This window comes from Diuraphis noxia, unplaced genomic scaffold (assembly GCF_037042655.1).
Source record: "Diuraphis noxia isolate RWA-SAM2 unplaced genomic scaffold, SU_Dnox_SAM2 contig0004, whole genome shotgun sequence".
Taxonomy (NCBI): Eukaryota; Metazoa; Arthropoda; class Insecta; order Hemiptera; family Aphididae; genus Diuraphis; species Diuraphis noxia.
Genome location: NW_028301714.1, coordinates 60,996,445 through 61,021,501, shown reverse-complemented (window position 1 = coordinate 61,021,501; position 25,057 = coordinate 60,996,445). Strand labels below are relative to the sequence as shown.

Genomic DNA, 25,057 nt, shown 5'->3' with positions numbered 1-25,057 from the left:
ACCGTTGGAAACGAAGCGAGAGAATCGAGATTTGGCGCATGCGGAGTGGACGGTGATCGCTATGCGGACAAGCGACCCGGCCGATGTGGGTTTATCGCGGGACGAAAAGGCGAGAGCCATCGGACCGCCGCACGAGCGACGTGCCGCGATCCTTGACAATCGGTAATTTTCGTCCTGGCGTCGTCCCTTCAGCCGCGTCTTTGTCCTGCAATGACCGTCGCCACGAAGTCGCACGCCACCGGACCCTGAAACGTTCATAGTTTCCTCGGGTCCGGTGCCGCTGACGTCCGTGTTCCTAGCGCATAAATCTCTATACCACTTACCCCGTGCCAAGGTGTCCGCCACTGCCATCGTAACGAGTCGCCATCGCCGTCGTCATCATCGTAGGTACGGTCGGGGCGGAATCGTTGCCCTCGCCGTTGCCTCAACTAACCACCGTGCCGTCGACATCGTCGTCCGTCGATCCACGCGACCGTAACTGCCTGGCGCTCGCCGAGCCGCCAGAGGGTCTCGCGCGTCAACGACGACCGAGCGCGCTACGCTCGTGAACCCGTCGCTACGTGGGTGGTCGGGAAACGCGTTCGGGTGACTTACCGCCGTGCACCTTCCGTGCTCTTTCCCGTATCCTCCCCTCCTATACGTCGCCGTCTTCCTGACGACATCTTCGGCCCTTAGGGGACCGCCAGACTAACGTGGGTCGCGGACGGTTTCTCTTCGCCAGCAACATAGACGTCGGAAAATCCGCCTGACGCCTTTCCAGCACGAGGTCTTGTACCTACGTGGCTGGTCGGATTTTCCGGTTGTTGCTGGCGGGTCCAGCCTACCAACGACCTCACCGCTGTCTGGCTCTTCAATGCCCTGAGCCGGCTCAATTTCGTTCTCAGCTTCACACGTCTTCTTCTGCACCGCATCGTCGAGTGGGCCGTCCTTGGGAATCGGAGTGGGTTCGACGGGCCCCAACTCCAAAGACGGCGCGTCGCCACTCGACAATAACGCACTTCTGCCCACGAACATTGACACCTGCAGGTCATTGGTGTCTTTAGTATCTTCTGCGTCAAGCGTTACGTCTTCAATGACCACAGTGGAATCCACGGGTTCTAACTTTTGAAACAGCTCGACAATTCTCGACATGGTATCTTGATCGATAGATTCCAGAAGAGTAATGACCCAGGCGTGCATGTTGTAGTGATCGTTATACGATCCGTCCATGATGCCCACAATTATTTCATGCAGGATATAGAGTAGATCGACTTGTATTTCTTGTGTGGTACGGTAATAAGCAGCCATTTTTTAAATGTGCGTATGTAGTCGCTGGTCGAATTGAGAATTGCAAATGAACTAAAAACGTCCCTTTCAACACAGAGACCGATAAATTTAAAAATCTCCTAGACGAAAACGTTTGTTACTAGCCAGCGAGTACGATAGGTAATCGTTCTTATCGGCCAGCAACATTAGAATTCCGAGCGCGTTATTTTCCTAAACTTTCTGCAATATTAGCGATTTAAATACCTTAAAGGTAACTTATAATATTATATAGGCTTAGTTATGAAAACCAAAATACAGAAAAAAATGTATAATGTTTATAAAAAGAATAAATAAATTAATGTTTATACTATACTATTATAACATGATGTGTATAGAAATTTTTTTTAACTAAATCTTTAAAGGGATATGGATAAAAAATTAAACCGATCTGGTACATCAATGTTATAAGACATATGCATATAACTATATTATATTAAATATATATTTTAAGAAAGAAAACTTTGAAATCTCCAATTTATTACCATGATATGGAGAGTTATGTACACAAAAGAAATTATGCATTTTGAATAACTGTGACTTTAAGTTTGAGCGCACCTATAATACATAATGTACCTATTGTAGTACATAAAGTTTATATATACAATATTTATTTTTATATAAAAGAGTCTATAGAATACTTATTTACTTAAAGACGATGTTTTTATTTAAAAATATATGTATTAATATTTAATATTTGTGTTATTACTAACGGTACTGGGGCTTAGATTATATACCAACTATGGATTACGCCAAAACGTATTATTCCAATATAAAAGATTAAAGCCGATATTAGCGACGAGTCACCGAATTAGGTGTTCAATATGTGCATGCATGATGTAATTCGTCACTTATTTATCCACATGTTGTATTGTTATATTTTGACCTTGGGTACTGCCTATAGATAATTATGTGACGAAATGAATCACGCATCCCCATATCGAACACTTAATTCAGAGACTTATATATTGTTGAATTTTTTTTTTAGTTTATAAGTCGATTCTGGATTTACCTATACCCCACAGTAGCTGTACAATATAGAGAAATTATGATGCCTTATCACGTGTTTTTCAGTGTTTCGAGCTTTGTATGGGCGATTGTATTTGGTGGATAGAGTTCTGCGAATTTTTTCATTGTATACATTATAATACCCAAACGGTAAAATAATTTAAGATATATTAAAACTATGTAATTCTTTTACAGGTATAGGGAATATGAACTATTTCCAGCGTAAGGTATAATTGGTAACTACTTAGGTTTATTATGAATTTTTTACGGTGGTTTAGTGGTTTATATGGTCATCAAACCAGAATTCAAGAGATATCCTGCAACAGAATATCAGCTATTAATCTAGTATAATAAATATTATAAAGCGTATCTATAATATTGTTATGTTTTGCATGTGTCTAATTTAAAATTAAAATTATAAAATAAAATAATGATAAATCAAGGGGCAAACGTAAACTACGCCCAACAAAAGGAAATAGTTGTAAATTGTGCCCGGTATTTTTCAGGTATAAATTTTTGTGTAGTAAATTGCGCCCGGTATTTTTCAGGTACAAATTTCTGTATAGTAAATCGCGCCCAATAGAAGTATTATTTGTATGATAGTCATTTAGCATTACCCAGAGGACACCACGAGGAGGCGACTATCACTGTCCTCCAAAAAATTTTTTTTTTGGCTTAATTGAAATGAATAAATTAAAAAAAAAAATAGGAATTAATAAAAATAGGAAAATTAAATTTTTTTTTTTAAATGTTAGTATGTATAATATTCATAATATTTATATAATGTTTAACTGTTGCGTGCAAACGGCTTACTAAAATGTACGTATGTAGGTATTACGGGCTGTACGTAGTCGTTGTCAGTGTTGGTGAGTTGCGGCCCAAACCCTAAATAACGTACGAGTTGCGGCCCGGGTTTATGAAAGGTACGTACGAATTGCGGGTATACAATAATTGAATAATTTATATATTACATATATATATATATATATATTATATATAATATATACTATATACTATATGTCTATATGTATATAGTATATAAACATCACAATATTATGTAGGTATTTTCTAATATAAATTGACGTACTTATAATAATATTGGTCGTAAAGAAAATAAAAGTATTCATAAAATTATAGAATATAATATAATATATTAATATTATAACAGTATATTAAATAATAAAAAATAAAAGTATAATTGGTGTAATATATTATGATAATAATGTCCAAAAAAAATCAAAGCATTCATAATATAAGTCATATATGGCAAATAATACGATAAAACCACGGTTTAAGATATATCTATATTTTTAACCGTGGTTTTAAGACGGGTTGAAAACGATCTATATTATCTTTATCATATTATGTACAAAAATATAACTTCCCATACGTATTAACATTTCGTTTATCGTTATTCGTTTATACGGTACATAGGTAATAGGTATATAATATAATATATATTATTTAAGTAAGGTACATAATATGTAATGATAATTAAGTACTTGGGCCGCAACTCACCTATCGCTAAAATATTGCCGGGCTGCAACTAACCTATAGGTACCAAAAATATTATCGGGCCGGAATTCACTGGTCTCCAACACCGGAAACGAAAGGTCGGGCCGCAACTCACCCTCAGCCAAGGTTGTATACGCGTAAAGGCATTGATATCGCTAACATCATATCGATTTTAGCGATAAACGTTCGGCTTATCCACCTATAAATGAACAACAGTATTTTTAAAATACACATAATAGGTAACGATGAATTCAAGAAAGTAGATACTATGGGTGCAATTATTTACTATACCCGTTTTAGACCCCGAAAAATCCCGGGTGCAATTTACTATACCTATTTTAGAACCAAAAAAATCCCGGGCGCAATTTACTATAGTATTTTTACTACCTACTTAATGTGGGCGCAATTTACAAGCGCCCAAATCAAGTTCCATATTTTTTTCTTAACATATATCAAACATGGATGTACGACCTTTGTTAAGTTTGTATAGATAAATAAAAAATAACGTATAGGAAGTATATAATATTGATAAAGATAAATTAGTTTTATCAAAACGTAGGTAAATAAATTTAAAAAAATCATAAATTATGATTAAAATCAAGGGAAGGTACGTATGAACCACACCAGTATTTTTTCTAAAACATGTTAATACAGTAATACAATAAATAAAGCAGATGAAACAAGTTGACTTTGATGAACAAGTGGTAGTAATATGAGAAGGAGTCGTAACTCTTTTATTTTCACTGAATTGAATTAATCAGTACCTATTTTTTATTTGGCACTCATATGAAATTATTTTATATTGTTTTTAATTTATGTTATTAATTCTATATTGGACATAGATTGTAAATATTTGGTTGATAAAAATATGTAACTAATTTTGAATTAAGTTATTTTAAACCAGTTATAGGTTTATATATAAGGTTTATAGGTTTATATAGGTATACGTTTTAAATAATACTATAATGGTATACATTTAGTGTAATTATTGTCTGTTCATTCTTAAATTTTATGATTTTCATATTAATTATTCTTTAATATTAAACAATGCGATTAGGCTCGTCCCGTATTTAATATAAACAAATAAATATGGAAACTGTTGGGATCAGATATTTTTCCATTTTATTACATGATTTCATTTTCATTATTCTCAACATGTAGTAAAAAAAAAATAAATTTAAAAAAATATCACATCCTCATTACTCGGGTTTTGCGATTTAATAATATCGTAATGACTGATAACTGATAACAATACACACTCAAGTCTATATCTGTGTATCCGATCTGTCCATGTGTTTCAACCTCGTCACTTCGATTGCGTAAAATTAATTCGGTCCATCCTGTAAACATGGGTACATAACAATGATGATAATAATAATAATTTTCAGTGACTAAACGTAGGTTATGTTAAGTAAATATTGTAATTAGTTTGTATTCATTGTACATAATAATAATGTATACCACGATCGCCTATTGGCTAGGATTTGATTGAAAAACGATAAAAGCTATATAATACTGCAGCAGACAACTTATATTTTGTTCTGCAGTCGACGCTCGATATGATTAATATCATATAAATTATATATATAATGGTATTACAGAATATTATACTGTCCATGTAAAATTGTAAAGTCTATCACGATTTACACGCGATTTGAGTGTCAAGTTCATAGTTGTATTTGACACGTATTAAATATATTATTATTATTATACGCCGTTCAACCTATATTCGATCAATGCCAGCAATCATCGAAATGAACGCTTCGATCACGACTACTGTTTTGATCTCGACAATTGTCATTCTTATTTTGCACGCCAAGACTGCTCGTTGTTGTGTAAGTGATTTTCAATAGATTTTAATGCACCAATATGATATTTTAATATAGGGGAAGGCACCACGGAGAGAAAAGAAACATGAATCTCATCAGGCGATGAAAAATATAGCGATTGTTTAGTAGTTGGCAAATGAATAAGAGGACCCTCTTCTAATATGTATAACGGCGTGTGTCCACGCTCGAATGTGCATTTGACGGTGGCCAACGGACAATATTATACATTATCTTAAAATTTTAATAGTCAAAAATTAATGTTACTAAGTATCCATAGATGTAGATAGCCTTATAGGCAGAGACGTATTTAGAGTTTTGACGCCCCAGGTAACATTTTATAGACGCCCCTACATACCCCCTCCTTCTCAAAAAAAATGTGAATACTTATTTTAAAAATGTTATTGACAATCTGACCATACATGTTATACAAATAACATAATTTTATAACATATTAACATTATAATTTACGCCTCGATTTTTTCTCACTGAAATCTTGTATAATTTCATAATATTGTATTTGAGTTGTTATTTCTGACTCTATATGAAGTATCGCCAAGTTATTGAGCCGATCATCAGTCATCCTAGACCTTAGATATGTTTTAACTCTCTTTAGAGCACTAAAGGATCTCTTTGATGAACAATTAGATGCTGGACAACATGAACATAAGAACATTCTGAGTGTTGACATAAGGATATATATTTTTAATTTCATCATCATGTATCATTTTAAAAATTTTTAAAGCAGTTTTAGGTATATTTTCTTTATTTGACTTTGTTAGTAAATAGCTTCTAAAATGAACATATTCATTTGGAAATGCAACAGGTAAATCGTTAGGATAACACTTCTTCAAATAATCTCCTTGTTTTCGAAATTCTGTGATACTTAACATTTCAAGCCGAAAAAAAAGAAATTTTTTATTAATCTCTTCATAAGCGCTCATCATTTTATTCAATTCAAAAATAAGAGAATCCATGATTGATATATATAATTGAATTCTAAATTTGTCTCTTGGAATTAATTTTGCTTCAGCGTCTTCAGTTTCTCCAAAAGCCAATTTTCTTTTTTTCTTTCTACTCGATATGTCTTTATACTATTTAATTCCACAATAGATAGATGAAGATAATAATTAATAATCATTATCTATGGATTTTACGCGGTCAACTTATGATAATATTATCATGAAAAATCAAAATCGCAGTGTAGCCGCTATCCAAAATCTTAAATTATTATTTTTTTTTATTAATTGACGAATGAAAATGGATGGGGTTATGGTTATTGGTTACGAAAAATGCTGCCGCCCCTTAATTCCAAAAAAATACGTCCCTGCTTATAGGCTAGGAATGTCTTATTATTATAAATAATAAAAAAAAATCTGATAATTTTACCTATTCCTAAGATAATGTTTATATTTATTATTTTGTGATTTGTCTAGGGCGGTTATGAGTTAGAAATCGATTACATCAGAAACTGTGACTCCGAAAACATTGTCGAACTCTCTGATAAATTTACCGTCGTCTTGAAATCAAATTGTCAAGTATATATAAACGGATGCATTACCACGTACGCCAACATCACCAGCGCCACGGTAAATATTATTAATTTTACTATTTGTTAGAGAAGAACGATTTTTATTTTTACTCGAAAAATTTGTTATGATTTGTCTTAAGAAAAAAACATATATATCAATTATTATTGATATATCATTATAATAATATTAATTTGATAATCATAGGAACTTACACCCGTAAAAATTGTACTATAATATACTTAGTAGGTAATAACTAATAATATATTGCGGTCCGTGTTCAACGATAAAAGTAACATGAAATATTTTGAACACATGGCGCTGACTTTATTTGTGTTTTTTTGGGCGCGATACGATTGCGCGTGCTATAATATTTTTACTTCTAAGTGACTTTGCCAAATATATCGGTGCACGGTAAATATCCATACGGATTGTGGATATCCGCAGGGGCGTGATTAGGGGGATGGATCCCCCCCCCCCAAAACTTTTTTGTATGTATTTTTTTTTTTTATTATAGTGATAGTACTATGATTATTATGAATTATGATTATTATTATTATTACGATTACTTCTATTATTATTATTATTACGATTACTTTTATTATTATTATTATTACGATTACTTTTATTATTATTATTATTATTATTACGATTACTTTTATCATTATTATTATTATTATTACGATTACTTTTATTATTATTACGATTACTTTTATTATTATTACGATTACTTTTATCATTATTATTATTATTATTACGATTACTTTTATTATTATTATATGATACTTCAACGCGGCCTACGTTAATTCCGACAGTCCGACCGTTTCTATACTTGTATTTCCGATTCTTAAAATAAAACATGCGGGTTGTTATCGAGAGCCGGAGAGCACACGCGCGCATTGACAAGTATACACACTCGCGCCAAATGCCAATGCACAATAGAACCCTGAACAGTGAACCATACTCAGGAGAACTAGCTGTATACCTAAAACTGGGATTGATGCACTTACAGAATGCAACAAAGAGATATACCCTAACATTTATTTATTATTAAAAATATTGTGTACATTACCCGTATCTACCACTACTCCTGAACGTATGTTTTCAGCTCTAAAAAGAGTTAAAACATACCTACGGAATACTATGACTGAAGTAAGTAGCTCTTAAAATTTGATTTATATTTCAAATTAATAATACTGACAATTAATTATTTAAATCATTTTTAGGATAGGTTAAATGAGTTAAGTATGTTGGCGGTCCATAGAGACATTAAAGTTAGTCCTGAAGATGTATTAGATGATATTGCTAAAAGACCAAGAAAATTAGATCTAGTTTTGTAAAATTATTCAAGCTACCTAAAAATATCATAAATACTTAAATTGTATATTGTATAATATATTAATATAGTTATAAAATAAATAATTTTCTAATAAATTGTATTTTTTAATAACTATAATAAAAAAAAATTTGTTCTGGTGGGGTGAGGGGGGGTTACTGTATGAGGTGTACAGATAATGCTAAAACCTATTACCCCCCCCCCCCCCCCCCAAACCAAATTCCTAATTACGCCACTGGATATCCATACGTTGTTATAGAATTATAGAAGGTTCAAGTTTATACATATTTTATTACCTATACTTATTATTGGCGATACCATACAAACTTCTTCTCATCGCTAAAAAATAATTGGTTATATTTTAATATTTTTAATCATACTTTCAATGTGAATCAGAATTCAGAATATATTATCATCGGATCTCTTATAAACAATTTACGACATCTGCAATTTATTTATTGAAATTTAATTATAATTTTTACTAAAATATATTTCTAAATTAATTTACATAAACCTAACAAAAATTTATTTTAAACAATTTAGCAACGTTGCATCCAATTTCACGAGCAATAGTATGCCTTAGAATAGTCAAAATCATGTTCTTTGTTACCGCATAAAGGTAAAAACATTCTTCAAATTCTTCAAGCAACTTCTTTTTAAAAATTAAAAAAGTTTTTTTGAATTGAACTCCCCTTTTAAGAGTTCAAATTTGAAATATTTGAATTATTTTAGGCAACTTTGACCTACTTAATTTTTTCTTATTTAAAAATTGTCTTATTAACAATAAGTTATAGTTTTAATTTAGGCATGTTGTATTTTTTTTTTTGTTAAAATTGATAAAAAATGATAAATTAATAACAAAAAGTACTTACCAGATTATATGTTCAGGTTTAATATTTAACAATTTATGTGGTGGTTCAATCATAAAATGTACTCATTTCAGCTTAAATAATGCATTCATTCAAATTTTTATTTCGAAATTTTGTAGTATATTTTGATATCTAAGATGTTAAACATTATATTTTAAAATAAATAGACTCTATTACCGGTTTAAACTAAATTTTTTTCAAAAACTGAGAACTATTTTTTTGAATATGTAAATGCAAAATTCAATGCATCAGCTAAATCAAAATTCCAACTAGCGGTTTCCGTAAGCTTTTTGTATTCAACATACAATTACTTACATAAAAGCATATTATACTTTAATCTGAACTAAGGATATAATGGGATAATGTGCTCATGCTTGTTCGAATACAATTAAGTTCTAAATTTACTACACGTACTACACGCATTAACTTTTTCTGTGAAATTCAATCATAATGCCATAGATGCAGTTGAAACGTTGCCACGCTTATGGGTATAATATTATGTAATATGTCATATTGTCATGTGATATATGTTTTTACATTATTATTATTAAGCGTGTACCGTGTGTATTGCAATTATTCAAATCGTATAATATGCGTATTGAAAAAAAAAAAATGAATTTTGAAGGTTTTTAAAACCAACATCAGGATTCGATTTCGTTTTGATAAAATACGAATATACATTACCTATATTATATATTACGCCTTTGTGTGCAATTTAATCGTTACGCACCACTCGCTTTGAGTATAGGTAGGTATATAATATTTCCTGTATCTATCTATAATCGCAAATCAGTAATCAACTGCATGTGTTTTTTTTTTGCGAAAATTATGCCAATATTTTGCGAGTAATTTGCGAGAATTTGCGAGTAATTTTTACACAATCTACCTGAGAGTGGGCCAACTTCATGTAGCCGACCCATTTCATCCGATTAGGTCGAGATTGGTGTCAAAAGCTTGGTTGTAATTTGCGAGCATTTGCAATAAGTCATTGTTCTTTATAATTCTTATAAAGAATAATTAATAATTAATAATAATAATTATTATTATTACCAATTTCAAAATTCAACTTACAACAAATACTTACATTTAAAAAAATTCAATATAGTCGACAATTAAATTATATTATGTATTATTATATTGTACTAACAACTAAGTGTTTTCATCAAAATTTGTTTTATTAATTTACAGTTAATCAAAAATCGACGTGTGTGAAGTTGGCCGCCCTATTATGTCCAAATTACACTGGGTAAATTGTAAGTTTAAAAGCTCAATTTTTAAGTATTTGTAAGTTGAATTTTGAAATTTTTAATAATAATTATTATAATTAATAATTAATTATTCATTATAATTCTTATAAAGAACAATGACTTATTGCAAATTCTGGCAAATTGCAACCAAGCTTTTGACACCAATCTCGAACTAATCGGGTGAAGTGGGTGGGCTACATGAAGTTGGCCTACTCTCAGGTAGATTGTGTAATAATTACTCGCAAATTCTCGCAAATTACTAGCAAAATATTGGCATAATATTTGTGTTGATATGTTCATGTCGGTGGGCCAAGTTCATGGACGTCAGATATTATATTATAATATTATCTCCCTCAGAGGATCAAAACCAAACTTCCATATAATAAATGTACAATGTACATATTATATTAGTGTATGATTTCATCAGTTTGGCTGTAATTTTTTTCTAATTTAATATGAACCCATTCGCCATTACAATAGATAAAAAAAAAAAAAAATATATATATATATAATATATATCCGACGAAGAAATTCTCTCTGTGGCTCTGTATATATGTATATATAATACAATATTGTATAATGTATCATATATATATTATTATATTAGCACAGCGCACTATGTGATAAAATATAATGTAGGTACTTTCAGAAATATAATATTATGAATAGTTTTGTCCCATGAAATATATTTCGTGAAACGTAGAGAAGACGTGAAATTAAGCGTATTAATATACAATAATATTAGTTAATATTTATCAGGCATATATTTATAAGGTTACGTTCACTGCAGATAAACTAACTTTGAACCAAAAGGGCATTTACAGCTAGATAACATCATTATATTTAAGCTTAATAATATATTATATTATGTATCATGTTATTATTTCCAATTAGATTTTTTTTTTTCATCAATATTAAGATACTTCATCATTGAATACGAACTTATTATTCCTATCTCCAAAAATATGGTACACTAGAAAGTGTTATTTTTCAAAAAGGTGAACAAATTACTTATATATTGAAATTAATAATACTCAATAATCTTTAAAGTTTTCAGTTGATGCTCCATCTCAAATTGGAAACATCAATACAATGAAATATAATAGTTATTTAATCGATACTGGAAAAAATATTTTAAAATAATAACACCACGACTTGATACCAAACATTTATTATTTAATAATATTACAACCTGGATTATTATACACTGAAAAACTGGAATACCAACGGGTATTTTTTTTTTAATGAAATTATAGACTATTAAACTGTATAAATAACATGTACAATTAAATTTAATTAGGTAAGATATTATACTGCAGTGTATGACATTAATTGATGTAACTACTTTTATTTTATTATTAATTGTAATTAACAATAAAATAAAAGCAGTTACATGGATTCAATATCATACACCAGAGTAGATACTTTACCTAATTAAATTTGAATTGTACACGTATAAATATACAGCTTAATAGTCTATAATATTTTCATTACAAATCATCTTCTTCATCAAAATAATAATTAAGTATTAAAATGGCAACCTTCTTTTTCGCCGCTTTTTTTGATGGTTCTACAAAATTAAAAATTAAAGGCAATGTTAACTAATTATTATAGAACAATTTTAAATATCAATACTAAAATTCATCCAACCAATATTTGTTGGTGGTAATATGATACAATACAAAAATATTACCGTATGCACAAAAAGAATGTCCATCTATCACACATTCAACCTTGTATTGTGGAGGATAATCTTTGTCCTCTAGAGTTGTAATAATATTTAAACAAGGAGATAACTCATTTAAAAGACGCACCGGATGATTCTTTCTTTTATCATCAATGTTCTTCATTTTCTAAAATAAAGGAGCTCAAGTTATAATATAATATTCCTAACAACAATCAGGCAATTAATATTACGAATTAACATTCATATTCTTAATCTTATATAAAGTCTATTCTTATTTACCTTCGATTTCGACTTTCTTGGTCTCTTGGTCAGTATATTCGTAATTGATTTCATATCGTCTGGAATGTTCTAAAACAGATTACATACCATTTATAATGATATGTGCAATAAATTTGATAATTTACACAAGTTTTTTTTTTAAAATCCTATCTCTTAATCATTTCATGTGGTTTTGATAGCAGTATATTTTTATACATATATATATATATATATATATATAGAAAGATAAAATATACTAAGTAATATGTATAATATATACAACGATATTCAATTTAGTTAAACATAATGTAATTTAATTCGTTTATCGAGAACAGTATGGACAATTCAAATATTCGATTGAAAGATATTTAGGTCTATCGATATTTATATTTAATCTATGTATATTCTGACCATAAATCTAATATATCTCTGTACCAAATTTCATAGCAATTAATTCAGCCATTTAGAAATACATATAGAACAAGCAGACAGAAATCCATTTTTATAAAGATAGGTTTATAAACATAGCTTTAGAAGTCATCGTCCACGGCTGGTGAGTTGTACAGTGAATGAAACAGTCCCGTATCTTTGCATGAGTTCACAGGATAAACAAAACATTATAAGTACCAAACTTATTTATGACATATTCAAAATTATTATGTTTATATATTAATTCGTCTAAAATGTTATACACAGAAATAATCTAACATTTTTATAAAAATAATATACTATTATTATATTATTATAAATCATTGTTTCTCTGTCTTATAACAGCCATTTATAAATTACCAAATATCTACTTTAAATTAATTATTTGAAAATAAAAATAATACAACTACCAACATTAAATCATGTAATTTCCTCGTCCCCCAAGATAATTATTAAGAATTTAAATTTTTAGATACTATTCAATAAGTACCTACTATTGAGTATAAACTTTCTATTATAATCTAAAATCAATTTTTACCACGGATGTTGGAGATGGAGACACTGGTCTAGTAATCTCTTCCACTATGGTCGATTCTGATGGCATAACTATTTCCACATCGGTTGGCTTGGTCGGTTGTTCGATTTGAATGCTTGATTTTAGTAAATCCTGTTGAAATGGAATTGCAGGTGTATTTTCCGATTCGCTTCCTAAACGAACGTTATGTTAAAAATATTGTTAATTAATATTATAGGTAGGTCGATATAATATGTATTATAATATTACTTTTTATATATTCCAAATTAGTGTTGGTGACACCATCGTCCTATTAATTGAAAAGATACTGTCAATATTTAGTTTTACAAAATAAGTAATCTCATATACCAACTGCTTTATACAGTTAACGATTAAATCATGTGATGTCCGACTCTTAAGATAGTTATTAAGAATTTAAATTTTTAGATTCTATTCAAAAACTACAATATAGAGTATAAACTTTCTATTATAATCTAAAATCAATTGTTACCACGAATGTTGGAGATGGAGACACCGGTCTTATAATCTCTTCCACTATGTTCGATTCTGATGGCATAACTATTTCCACGTCGGTTGGCTTGGTCGGTTGATCGATTTCAATGCGTGAGTTTGTTAAATCACCATCTTTTAACAATTTCTTCTGCTTGGTTATATAATTATACAAAAATCCTACTGCACTAATAGTTCCAAATGCAAGACTTGCACAGATAATTCTTCTTGACATTTTTTTTAAACGCTATTTTCAAAGTAAACGGAAGTATTGAAATGAACAATTTATCGTTTTAATTGAATCAAATAATCGGTCATTCGTTGTTATGTATTTATTATAATAATATATTTTGTCTCCAATCAGCGTTGCCCGGACAAAAATTTTTTTTTGTTTAAATGCATAAGCATTTATTATAAACACTATACAGTATATTTTATAATCAATGATATAATTTTTATTATTAATCCTATGTCCGGGAACTATAACAATTTGTTTTTACAATTAGCAAATTATTTTTGTCTTTTTAGTGCAATTTTTAAAATGTTTTTTTAAATGTTTTTATGGAAAAGTGTGTTTTTAAAATTTTTTATTTTTTATTTTTTATTTTCTACTTTTTAGTTGAAAGTAAATATTTTTATTAAACGTTTAAGAAATATGTTTGTGAAACATAAAGAATCAAACAACTGGTGATTATGATTTATTTATAAATAAATAAGTTTATGTGGTCGTTAAGTGACAAAACATTTATTTTGTTTACCACAACCAATTTAAATTTTTTTATATTACCAATTTCATTATGAGACCTATCTACGCCAAGATGTAATATAATTTGGTACCTATGTAAAGAGTACATGAATATCTCTCCGCCGACCAACACACACACACACACACACGCAAACAGTCACCATATAATTGTAGTTTATTTTCGTAGTGTATATTTTTGTATTAATTATGTGATTGTGAATTATTATATAATATGTAGATTAAGTAAACGCGTTATCGGTCGCCGCCGCTTCGCCTGTGCCGACTTAATTAGCACGGCCGCCCAACCAAGCTAGTCCAGTTCCAGTGTGTAAACGATAAGCACAACAGTTTTTCTTATGCTACGCGCGCAAATCGCCGTAAAATTATTATATTTTTTGTGTCGGCGCGAATCGCCACATTTTTTAAAATATATTTTTATATTGTGTAAGGCGCTAATTGCCACTTTATTATAATTGTGTGGGCGCGAATCGCCACTTGTATTATTATAATTGTGTGGGCGCGAATCGCCACTTGTATTATTATTTTGTGTGGGCGCGAATCGCCACATTTATTAATTATTATTATTATTATATTTATTTTCCAGTTTCTGTGTTTGTGTGCAATCATTTATATAGGCTAGGTTAGGTTGCAGTTGGCCAGCCGAGCACCGACAAAATTGTGAGTTTTTTACTTATATTACTATTATTTATATTAAATAATTTATACGAGCTCATATAGCAGCGTTATATTATATTTTTATCTGTTGGGCCAGGAGGGCCATATTATTATACTTTTTATACACCTTTCTGTTGCTGTGATTTTTATATTATATTGTGGATTTTAAATTATTTGTATATTACAGCAACTTAGTTACCAAAAACCGTGTTACCTTTTATTTTAATTTTAAGTATACACACCACAAACGTACACACCTACACACACATCACCACACACTAGCACTCTTTAGTTTTGATCGGCGATCCCGTCCACTTCTATCGAGTCGCTATACACACGTATACACGCATACACACGGTCGGTCGGTGTGTGAGTGCGCCGCGCGAAGTATTTGGTGACCGGGCGTCATGGCCTATTATTGTGTCGTTCCCGGCCCGTACAAGACCATTATGTGTATTATACATTTTGTTATTTGACAGTACTTATAATTTATTGTCCGTCATTTACAATTGCTTCCGAGATATTGGGACGATGTTGTATCATTCGGTCGATTTCATCCAAAGCGTCTACGTTACAGAATGTCTTGCCCGTTATTTTTGAAGCGTCCAATTCTTCGATACGTAGTATATATATTATATATTATATGCAGAAGCACACAGTGGAAACGGGGGTTTTACGGTGACGTCGTGGGGACAATCCTTTTTTTTTTTTTTTTGGTCCATGTCCCAAAATGACAACGGATTATTGTATTGTCATCCAAGACCAAGGTCTATACCAATTTTCAGAATTTTTCATCTTCAAAAAGTGCCTCAAATCGAGCGCGCAAGATTTGATCACAGACGGACGTGAAAGCGAACTTAAGAAAAGTGTTAATGATAATAACTGTATAATTAAAAATTAAAATGTATAATCTAATTAATATAAATGTAACTACTTAAGGTAATATTTGGACACATGTTTTAAATAAGTGAATTTTGAAATTGTATTATCGTTCAAATCGTTAGATAAATTTTTAATACTTAGTTTTTTAAAAAATTAAAATCATTATTTTTACTGGTTTTACTGGTTTTATTGATATTTATTAATATATATTATACATATTATATTTGTATGCAAGTGTCAGTTTGTATTTTTTATTTAAAACATGTGGAAATATGGAAATGTTGGGATGAGCTTTTGTGAATTGAAAATTTAATTTTGAGTGGAAAGAATCATAGCTATTAGTATTTTATAAATATATATATATTATATAGTATATTATGTAGGACTGTTTATTTTGAAATACATTAACAATAGAGGAATAAGCAGTAGCTGGCGGAATCAATATGTAAATATTATAAACAGTAGCCGTCGGAATCGATATACGCCCTAATAATTATATCTTTTAACGTATCTCAGATACTCAATTAAGATACACAATGTTTTGTATTTAGATACATAATAACACTGAATGTATTATATTATGTATACTGTATAGTGTGAATAGGGTCTCTGAACTCTTTAAATGTTTGCAGTTCCAAAAATGTTGGTTAGGTACAGGTATGTCAAACTCAAAGTATTAACTGGGGAAATTAACTGGGGAAATTATACTGAATAGTTTACTATGGTGCTGCGTACGAGTTGATTCTCGGGTCATTGTATATATTTTTCAATGTTTGGTAAAATATTTAGCATATTAGCATAACTCAAGAAACACCATCACGAGGAGGTTGGCTGATAAGTTTCTCAAAAATGTTGTTTTTTAGAAAATCTTTCAATTTTTATTTATAAATTGTTTTTTGTATATTATGCATACAAAAAATGTATATATATATTTATTATTTATTAAAAAAATTTAATAACTAGGTAGAAAAAATACAAAAATATTTAGTAATTTAGTAATTTGGTAAAAATGTCTATCACATTGTTTTTATAAATATTGGTATCTGCAGGTAATGAGATTATACAACAATAGGGATTCAACTCATACATACCTTATAATGCGGGAATATATTGTATGGAATTAATTAATACATAAAATAGGTCTCTGGAATTAAATCACCTTTTTTTTTTTTTTTTCCGTTAGTATCGAGAACCGGAGGAAGAACCATGGTGCCAATACTTCTCCTCCGGCCCCCATCGTTTATTGACAAAAATAACCAATTACACATTTAGTAGCTGCGACGGGCCAGTCTCCCGTTCGCTACCTATTATAATAGGATGTTCTTCGGCTACATTTTTTAGAAACTTAACTATAGGTATGCGTAATTATTAATTAGTTCGGTGAATTCGGAGGTCTTTCTGCGGCCTGACGACGCCTTTCCTCATACTCCTTCGTGGTAAGGATGTTTTCCACCATACGGTAAAAAAGTTTAAAAACTTCCTCGGCTTCTATGAGAATCGCTTGCCTATCGATTGGATCCAGCGGCAGAGTCTCGAACACTGGACCGCAGATTATGTCGGGCACGTCGATGGTGTTCGGACGACGACCTAGCCGGGAGGTTAGAGCTTCGCGAAATCCTTCCCAGTAGACGCACTGGAATAATGTGTGTTCGGCGGTGTCCGAGTCGTCTGCACACTGCCAGCAATGTGGACTGGTGGCCCTGCCCATACGATGGAGGTACCACTGGAAACAACCATGGCCCGTGAGTGCCTGTGTCATGTGGAACGTCAGAGGCACTCACGGGACGGTCCTCCCCAGCCATCTCCCCAAGTCAGGGATGACGCAGCGCGTCCATGCAGCTTTTGAGGTTGCTTGCCATCTAGCCTGCCAGGCACCGATCGTAGCGTTTCTCGCCTCGCTTTTTGCGGTTGCTTTGAAAGGTCGTTGTTCGCCGGGTTCCAAAACGGCGCGTAGTCGGGACCTGATACTGCGTCTTTTCAATCCGAGCAGATCGGCGGGTGGCATGCAGGCCAGAACCAGAGCGGCCTGGTCCAACACGGTGCGGTAGGACCTCATCACCCTCATGGCGGCGGTCCTCTGTGGACGGATCAAGATCGCTCTCGTTCTGGCGACGTCTGTGATGGCGGAGATCCAGACAGGAGCGGCGTACAACAACTGACTTTCTACAACGGACGCTAGCAGCCTCCTCTCCCACTGAACCGATCCACCAATGTTCGGCATAAACCTGGACAGAGCAGCGGCTGAGCGGGCTGCCTTCGTTGTGACAGTGTTTGTTTGGGCTGCAAAAGTCAGACGCTTGTCCAGAATGACCCCGAGGTACCTGATTTCATTTCGCAATGGGATCAGGTGGCCGTTGATCGTCAGTCGAGGTGGGACAAACGTCCGTCTTAAAGACAGGATCACCGCTTCACTCTTTTGATGAGCCATCTCCAGGCCTCTGCTCCGCATCCAGTCTTCAATGGCCATCAGTGTGGGATTGATTGCGTCTTCGAGTTGCTGCCCGGTCACGGCCATTCCTACGACCGCGAGATCGTCCGCGAAGCCGACGAGCTGCACCCCGGGTGGCGTGTCCATCGTTAGGAGGGAATCATAGGCGACGTTCCACAAGGCTGGGCCAAGAACGGAGCCCTGCGGCACTCCACAGGTCACCGGCCTCTCCTCCATCTCTTCACCAGTTAGCAGCGTTCTATCAGTCAGCCAAGACCGGAGCATTTCCACCAGGTACTCCGGGGTGTTGATGCGCCTCAAAGCTGCATCGTTTACAGGCCACCTAAAGGAATTGAAGGCATTCCTGACGTCCAGAGTCACCAAAACACAGAGACTTTTCTTTCTCGGGGTGGTGGCTGCCTGTGCGGCGATGCCGAGTACCTTGCCAATTGCACACTCCGTGCTGAATCCTTTCCTGAAGCCAAACTGGTTTGGGGCTCTTCTTCGTCCCCCGTGCTCGTCCAGATGATCCTCGAGTCTTTGGAGAAGGAGCCTCTCGAGCAACTTGCCTGGGGTGTCTAACATGCAGATCGGCCTATAGCTCGACGGGGCGTCCGGAGGTTTGTCTGTGCCCTTACGGAGCAGCACCAGCCGTGCCCTCTTCCAACATGTTGGAAACGTTAGCGCGTCGAGGCAGTCATTGAAAACGCTAAGGACTGCACTGGGCTGGGCGGACACGGTAGCCCTGAGGATCTCATTGGGAATCCTCGAAGGTCCAGCTGACTTGCCCGATGCGAGCCTGTTGACTGCTCTGCTGAGTTCTTCTGGCTTGAATTCTGGAATGATACTGGTAAACTCTATCGTGTTCAGCACCGGGTCAAACCCCTGAAAGATGTTGTGCACCGCTGCGGAAGGAGCCAAGCTCTAATCCGTGACGGGGGCTGCCGGGAACAGGAAATCGGCGATGACAGCCTCTCTGCCCCTGGAGTCCGCGGCTGGGTTGCGGGAGCCTAGTTTCTTCATTACGACTTTATATGCTCTGGGGACCCGTTTTTTTTCTGGGCATTGATGCCTCACAGGTGCCGAACAGTAAAGTGTCAAGCGAATTCGCCGAGGACAGGGCTTTCTCAACGCATATGGGTCCGACTGTGGCTCCTAGGCGCGTGGTGCTGAGATGACCACGCAGGGCGTCAACGTTCAACTTCTTCACGGACCAGCCAGGGTGGGCATGGGCGGGGAGTTCGGCTTGAACCTGGGCCTGGGCCTGATTTGCCGTGCTGAAGCAGACGTAATTGTGATCACTCAGGGTTTCGGTTTCGGGTACATGCCATCCCGTAACGTTGACACCCCGGTAAAATGTGACGTCTATTATTGAGGTGGATGCCCCTCTCACGAAGGTGGGCGTGGTACCCGAGTTGGCCAGGATCAGTCCTAGGCTGGGGGCGAGATCGGACAACGGACCGCCTCTAGGGTTGTTAGTTCTCGAGCCCCATTCGATGTTCCAGGCATTGAAATCACCAGCCAGGATAATCGAGGCATTTCCCCTAGCGCGGATCGCCGCTTCGAGGTCGTCGAGGAAGAGTCCGTAGTCCAGCAGTGTGGCCCCAGGTCTGAAGTAGCAGCTAAAAACGGTCAGCTCACGGAAAGAGAGCCAAGCAAACCCGTTGCCGGAGCCCCGGCCATCGTGGCTAAGTGCTGTGTGACACGATGTTCTCACGGCGGCTTTGCGGTCGGCGCTGAAGCACCATCGATCTTCGTGCCCGTGATTGGTAGCTGGTTCAGACACAATGAGGATGTCCGCCCCGATCTCGTCCACCGTCTGTGCCATGACCTGCTCCGCTGACCAATTTGCGTTGAGATTAATTTGCAGGAAATTAATCATCTGACGTCTTTGCTCCACCCGACTGTTTCCTGGCAGCGCATGCGCCCGAGCCCGACTTATGCGTGACCTTCTGCAGTCCGGCGTTTTCACACGCTATGCAACGGTCGTCCACCTCGGTACAGTTCTTCATGGAGTGGCCTATCACACCGCATTTCCAGCAGGCGCGAGTCCTGTCTTCTGCTGTGCAGGTCCTGGCGTTGTGTCCGAAGGCCTGGCACCTTAAGCACCTCTCTGGTGGCTGCGTCCTGGGTCGGACTCGGCACATGGTCCACCCGATCGGAACTCTGGATATTTGGGTGGCAACGTGTTTAGGCATTTTTTCCGTGGCAATCTGTTGTCCAGATTGTGTGCCCCATATCCTGACATCACTGACTACGTCCCGGTCGATCTTGACGGTTGGGTCGCCTTGACCATGGATGGCGTTGCGGAGTGCCTCCAAAACTTCCGTTGCGGTGGTGGCTGCGTCGATATCCAGCACCTCGACCTCCACTTGTACGCCGAGCTGAAGAACTTTACCCACGGTGTCTCCTAGCTTTAGCGACATGGCTGAGACTATGTGTTTGGCTGCTGTGACTGAGTTTCCTCCTTTGGGAAGCTCCAGAAGAAGACATCCATCCCGCGTCTGTCTCATGGTGACGCTGGTGCCGATCTCTGCTCTGGTCAGGCCACAGTTGCGTACTGCCAATACTGTGTCTCTGTAACTCTTCCCGTCGGCATTTTTAATGAGTATCGCTGGTGGTTTTTTGGAAAAACCTGAAGGCTGCGAGCGGGAGCCGGCGGTGGGCTGACGCGCTGCCGTCGTCAGATTTTTCCCGGTGCGTCGGCTGACGACTTGGGACCAGTCTTCCGTGTCAGTTTCCATAGCGACGTCCGTCTGTACTTCCTGCGGGAACTGGCCGCTTGGCAACTTTGGTTTCCGTGTTCTTCTACGAGCAGTTGCCGCCTTCGACTCTATGACCACGTGACTATCCCAATAGCCCGGGGTCAGAATCATGTCCGTGGAGGCATCAGCAGTGGAGACTTTCTTGTTGCTGGTATATTCTGTGTGAAGTGGTCCGAACTCTGGTAGGTTCAGCACATTCCCCTTCTACGAGAGAAGGGAATCTACAGTTTGGTGCGCCTCATCAGTTTGAACTAGCAGGCTATGTAAGTATCCCTTCAAGGAAACGTCCGCTGTTTTTTCGATGATTTTCTTGGTATCGGAGGCAGCTGCTTTAAGAATGGACCTCGTTTTGTTCAGTTTTTCCCTGAGTCTCTCGCACCAGACGCTCCCGTTGACCTGAGGTGGTTCCAAGGTGGCTTGGGAAGTCTCTGTTGTCTTCATATTTTTTTTCTCAGGCTCGAACGGGGCGTCAGAGCTCCAACTGAGGGCGTCTGCTCCAGTCATTGCCGCCACGACCCGGTTAGTGAGGTCCATTTCACCGTCCGAGCTGGTGTAATACATTGTGCTACCAAGGGCCCGAGCCCCGGGTCGCTGGTGCAATGTGTTGTCTTCGGCTGCCTGTTTGTTGGCCCGACTTGTCTTGTTCACTGTCCCGGCTGAACTGTTGTCTTGCTGGTCGCGCACGAGGTCTAGTAGCCGACTGCTAGGTATCTGCGCCTGTGCGCGCGGAGTGCCTCGTGGTTGGTAACTGGGCGTGGTTTGGTGCGCCTGCGCGCACGGGAACGGACGTGGTTGGCCGCTGGGCGTGGTTACGCCTGCGCGCGTGTGGCTGCTGCTTTTGGACGCTGGGCGTGGTTTAGGACACACATCGCGCACGGATTTGACGATGCCTTGGATAGTGGCTTCCTCTGGAGAGCTACCGACCACTAGGTACGTCTGCTCTGAAGAGCTGCCACGACTCGACTGGAATTAAATCACCTATCGCGTACTATGTAGCCAACATCCAAATAAATAAAAATGTATCGAAAAAAAAATCATTTTACATACATTTTTGATTTCATTCACTATGGAACACAACCGGTACGATAAAATGTATAATTATTTGTTTCTTAAATTACTAAAAAATCAAATTCATTATCCATGAGGTAGGTATTATATTTTGGTTTGGTGGAAATAGTTGACATTACTATTTTCTCCTACTTACATACTTTTCTATTTCGGGTGAATGAAGCCACTTATAAGACTTAAACTCAATACATAGTTATTGCACGAAATGCAAATCGTATATCTTTTTTTTACTATAAATAAGTGTCAATATGGGCAATTATAGGCTGTAAAAAAAATTATTTAGTGGCGTACCGTGCATTTAACACATTTGGTCATGTATTCGTTCGTTGTAGATATACCATAGCTGCGCTTATATGGTCTGGTGTCATATTATAATAAATACAGCTGTGCGTAATAGGTACCTACCCATATTTTAGATTTTAATTTTTACACGATTTCCAGGTCGAATTCACCGTCCAAAAGGACTTGATAAAGCTATCGGGCAAAAGGGACGGTTGCAAACAGCTCGACGACGCGAAATCGTCGACTGACATTCAAATGGCTTTGGAAATACTCGGACTGCCGAAGAGCTGTCCAATTAACAAGGTCGGTTACATATAATTTTAAGTTTTAATTGATACATCACTGTATTACGCGATTCGTGACACTTATCAGGATAACAATATATTTTAATGTAATATCATATTTTATGATTATTTATATTTCTGTGCCGTTATTGGCGTCATGCCGTCTGCAGCAGTGAAGGTCGTACGTGGTGTATACATTGTTATTGTTTGCAGGGGACAGTGTGCTTCGGAAATAAACCTATTAACGTGAGAAAGTATAAATTACAAATGAACGTATTAGCCGGCAATCTCAAGGGAAAATCAGTAACAACCACTAACGGAGGCAAGACCTGTATGGAGTTTTCGGCAAAATTGGTCAACGTGTTCATGAAAGCTATTGGTCGCGGTGTGATTGGTTAAAATCTATAAATCTTACTACTTACCCAGAGGCGAATCTTCAATATTTTTTTGATAGGGGGGGGGAGCACATATAAATTGTATAATTTTAATTTTAATTAATAGCTAATGTTTATAACTATAAATAAGTATCGATAAGACACTTAAGCTGTAAATCTTGTTTTATCAGTTTGAATGCTGCAAATAATGATTGTTATAATAATTAATAGTTGGTAGTATTATTCTTATTAGCTGAATTTTTCATTTATATGATACTAGTAGTAAACTTAAAAAAATTGTTGACAAAAATTCATAGGTGTACGTACTCCTGTGCCATTTCCTTAAATCCATCACTGTAATCCCTACCTATACTACCTTCATGTTATCATCATATACTATTATAATGTTTCATTGATTCCTTGTTGCGTATACCTATATTGTAATATCTTATCAACTATAGTCTATATAATGAATTATAAAATATTACCCGAGTTACCTGTTTCCGCCAAAAACGAAAAAGGGACGATTCCCGTTTCCGCCAAAAGAGGTTTTCAGCAAAAAAGTTTGGAAACCAATTATGTAATTTTTTTTAACTTGGCCTATATACTTGTATTATAATTTATATTTTTAAGATAATATAATAATTAATTGTATTTTAATTTTAAATATAGAAATATTTAAATATAATATAGATATGTGATAATATGCTATTGTATAATATTTACAGACTCTGAATTAATTGTGCCTTTATTCTAATAATATATTATTATTATCTTCTTGCATTATAATTTACAATGATAAGAATATGTAATATTTGTAAATGGTTCCCAAATAATAATTTGCGAAAACATCTTTTTACAAAAATAAATTTGACACAGACGAGAATCATACCTTTTTCGTTTTGGCGGATACGGGCCATGCCCGTTTTAACGGGTCAATATTTAGAGGCTTTAGACTATAGCTATTACATTTTAAAAGGGTTTAAAGTAAGTTTAGATGATAGAAGTAATGCAGTTTAATTTACTCAGATCTCCTAAAATAAAAATGTTTTTTGATTAGAAAAATATTTGTTAGACATTCATCATTCGTAATACGTCATACATTTTAGAAAAATATCTTGGTTAAAATTGTACTATTTAAATTCTAAATAAAAAAAAATTGGTTTCAATTCAATTTGGTATCCAATAAAATGTTGGATTGCATGGATTTTTTCGTATGATCTTAACTAAAAAGAACAACTACAATTTAAATCAGATTTGAAATCTCATCTGATTTTAACACGTTTATATGGACCCGCAAAAACATTATTTATAGGTTTATTAATATTAAATCTCTGATAAATCGGTGGTTTTAGAGTAATCACTGAGCTCTCTCTCGTCATCGTTGAATCTGTAGCGTGGTGGCGGGGGGTGACGACCGTATAACTCCTCTTGTCCTCTTCTCGTATCCTCGTGTTATATGGAATCGTTAGAGCACGGCCGACCGCCTAGCCTACCCGTCTACCGTACCGCATTTAACACAAT

At 35.4% G+C, this 25,057-nt stretch overlaps 2 protein-coding genes across 2 annotated transcripts; both read left to right on the top strand.

Annotated features, from left to right (window-relative positions):
- Positions 1–5,389: 5,389 nt before the first annotated feature.
- Positions 5,390–24,600, top strand: LOC107168107 (sporozoite-associated mosquito saliva protein 1-like). Its single transcript, XM_015517405.2, has 4 exons — positions 5,390–5,660; positions 7,088–7,240; positions 23,035–23,178; positions 23,373–24,600. The coding sequence occupies exons 1-4, from the start codon at positions 5,562–5,564 to the stop codon at positions 23,556–23,558; spliced, it is 582 nt and encodes a 193-aa protein (XP_015372891.2). The 5' UTR covers positions 5,390–5,561; the 3' UTR covers positions 23,559–24,600.
- Positions 8,106–8,520, top strand: LOC149056284 (52 kDa repressor of the inhibitor of the protein kinase-like). Its single transcript, XM_089225604.1, has 3 exons — positions 8,106–8,133; positions 8,193–8,332; positions 8,407–8,520. The coding sequence occupies exons 1-3, from the start codon at positions 8,106–8,108 to the stop codon at positions 8,518–8,520; spliced, it is 282 nt and encodes a 93-aa protein (XP_089081730.1).
- Positions 24,601–25,057: the final 457 nt, after the last annotated feature.

Bases quoted from the DNA above. Each gene is read 5' to 3' on its own strand.
- LOC107168107 (XM_015517405.2), top strand. From the start codon at position 5,562: ATGCCAGCAATCATCGAAATGAACGCTTCGATCACGACTACTGTTTTG. The intron at 5,661-7,087 runs GTAAGTGATTTT...TGATTTGTCTAG, and splicing joins CCAAGACTGCTCGTTGTTGT to GGCGGTTATGAGTTAGAAAT. The intron at 7,241-23,034 runs GTAAATATTATT...CACGATTTCCAG, and splicing joins CCAACATCACCAGCGCCACG to GTCGAATTCACCGTCCAAAA.
- LOC149056284 (XM_089225604.1), top strand. From the start codon at position 8,106: ATGCCAATGCACAATAGAACCCTGAACA. The intron at 8,134-8,192 runs GTGAACCATACT...ATGCACTTACAG, and splicing joins GCACAATAGAACCCTGAACA to AATGCAACAAAGAGATATAC. The intron at 8,333-8,406 runs GTAAGTAGCTCT...AATCATTTTTAG, and splicing joins TACGGAATACTATGACTGAA to GATAGGTTAAATGAGTTAAG.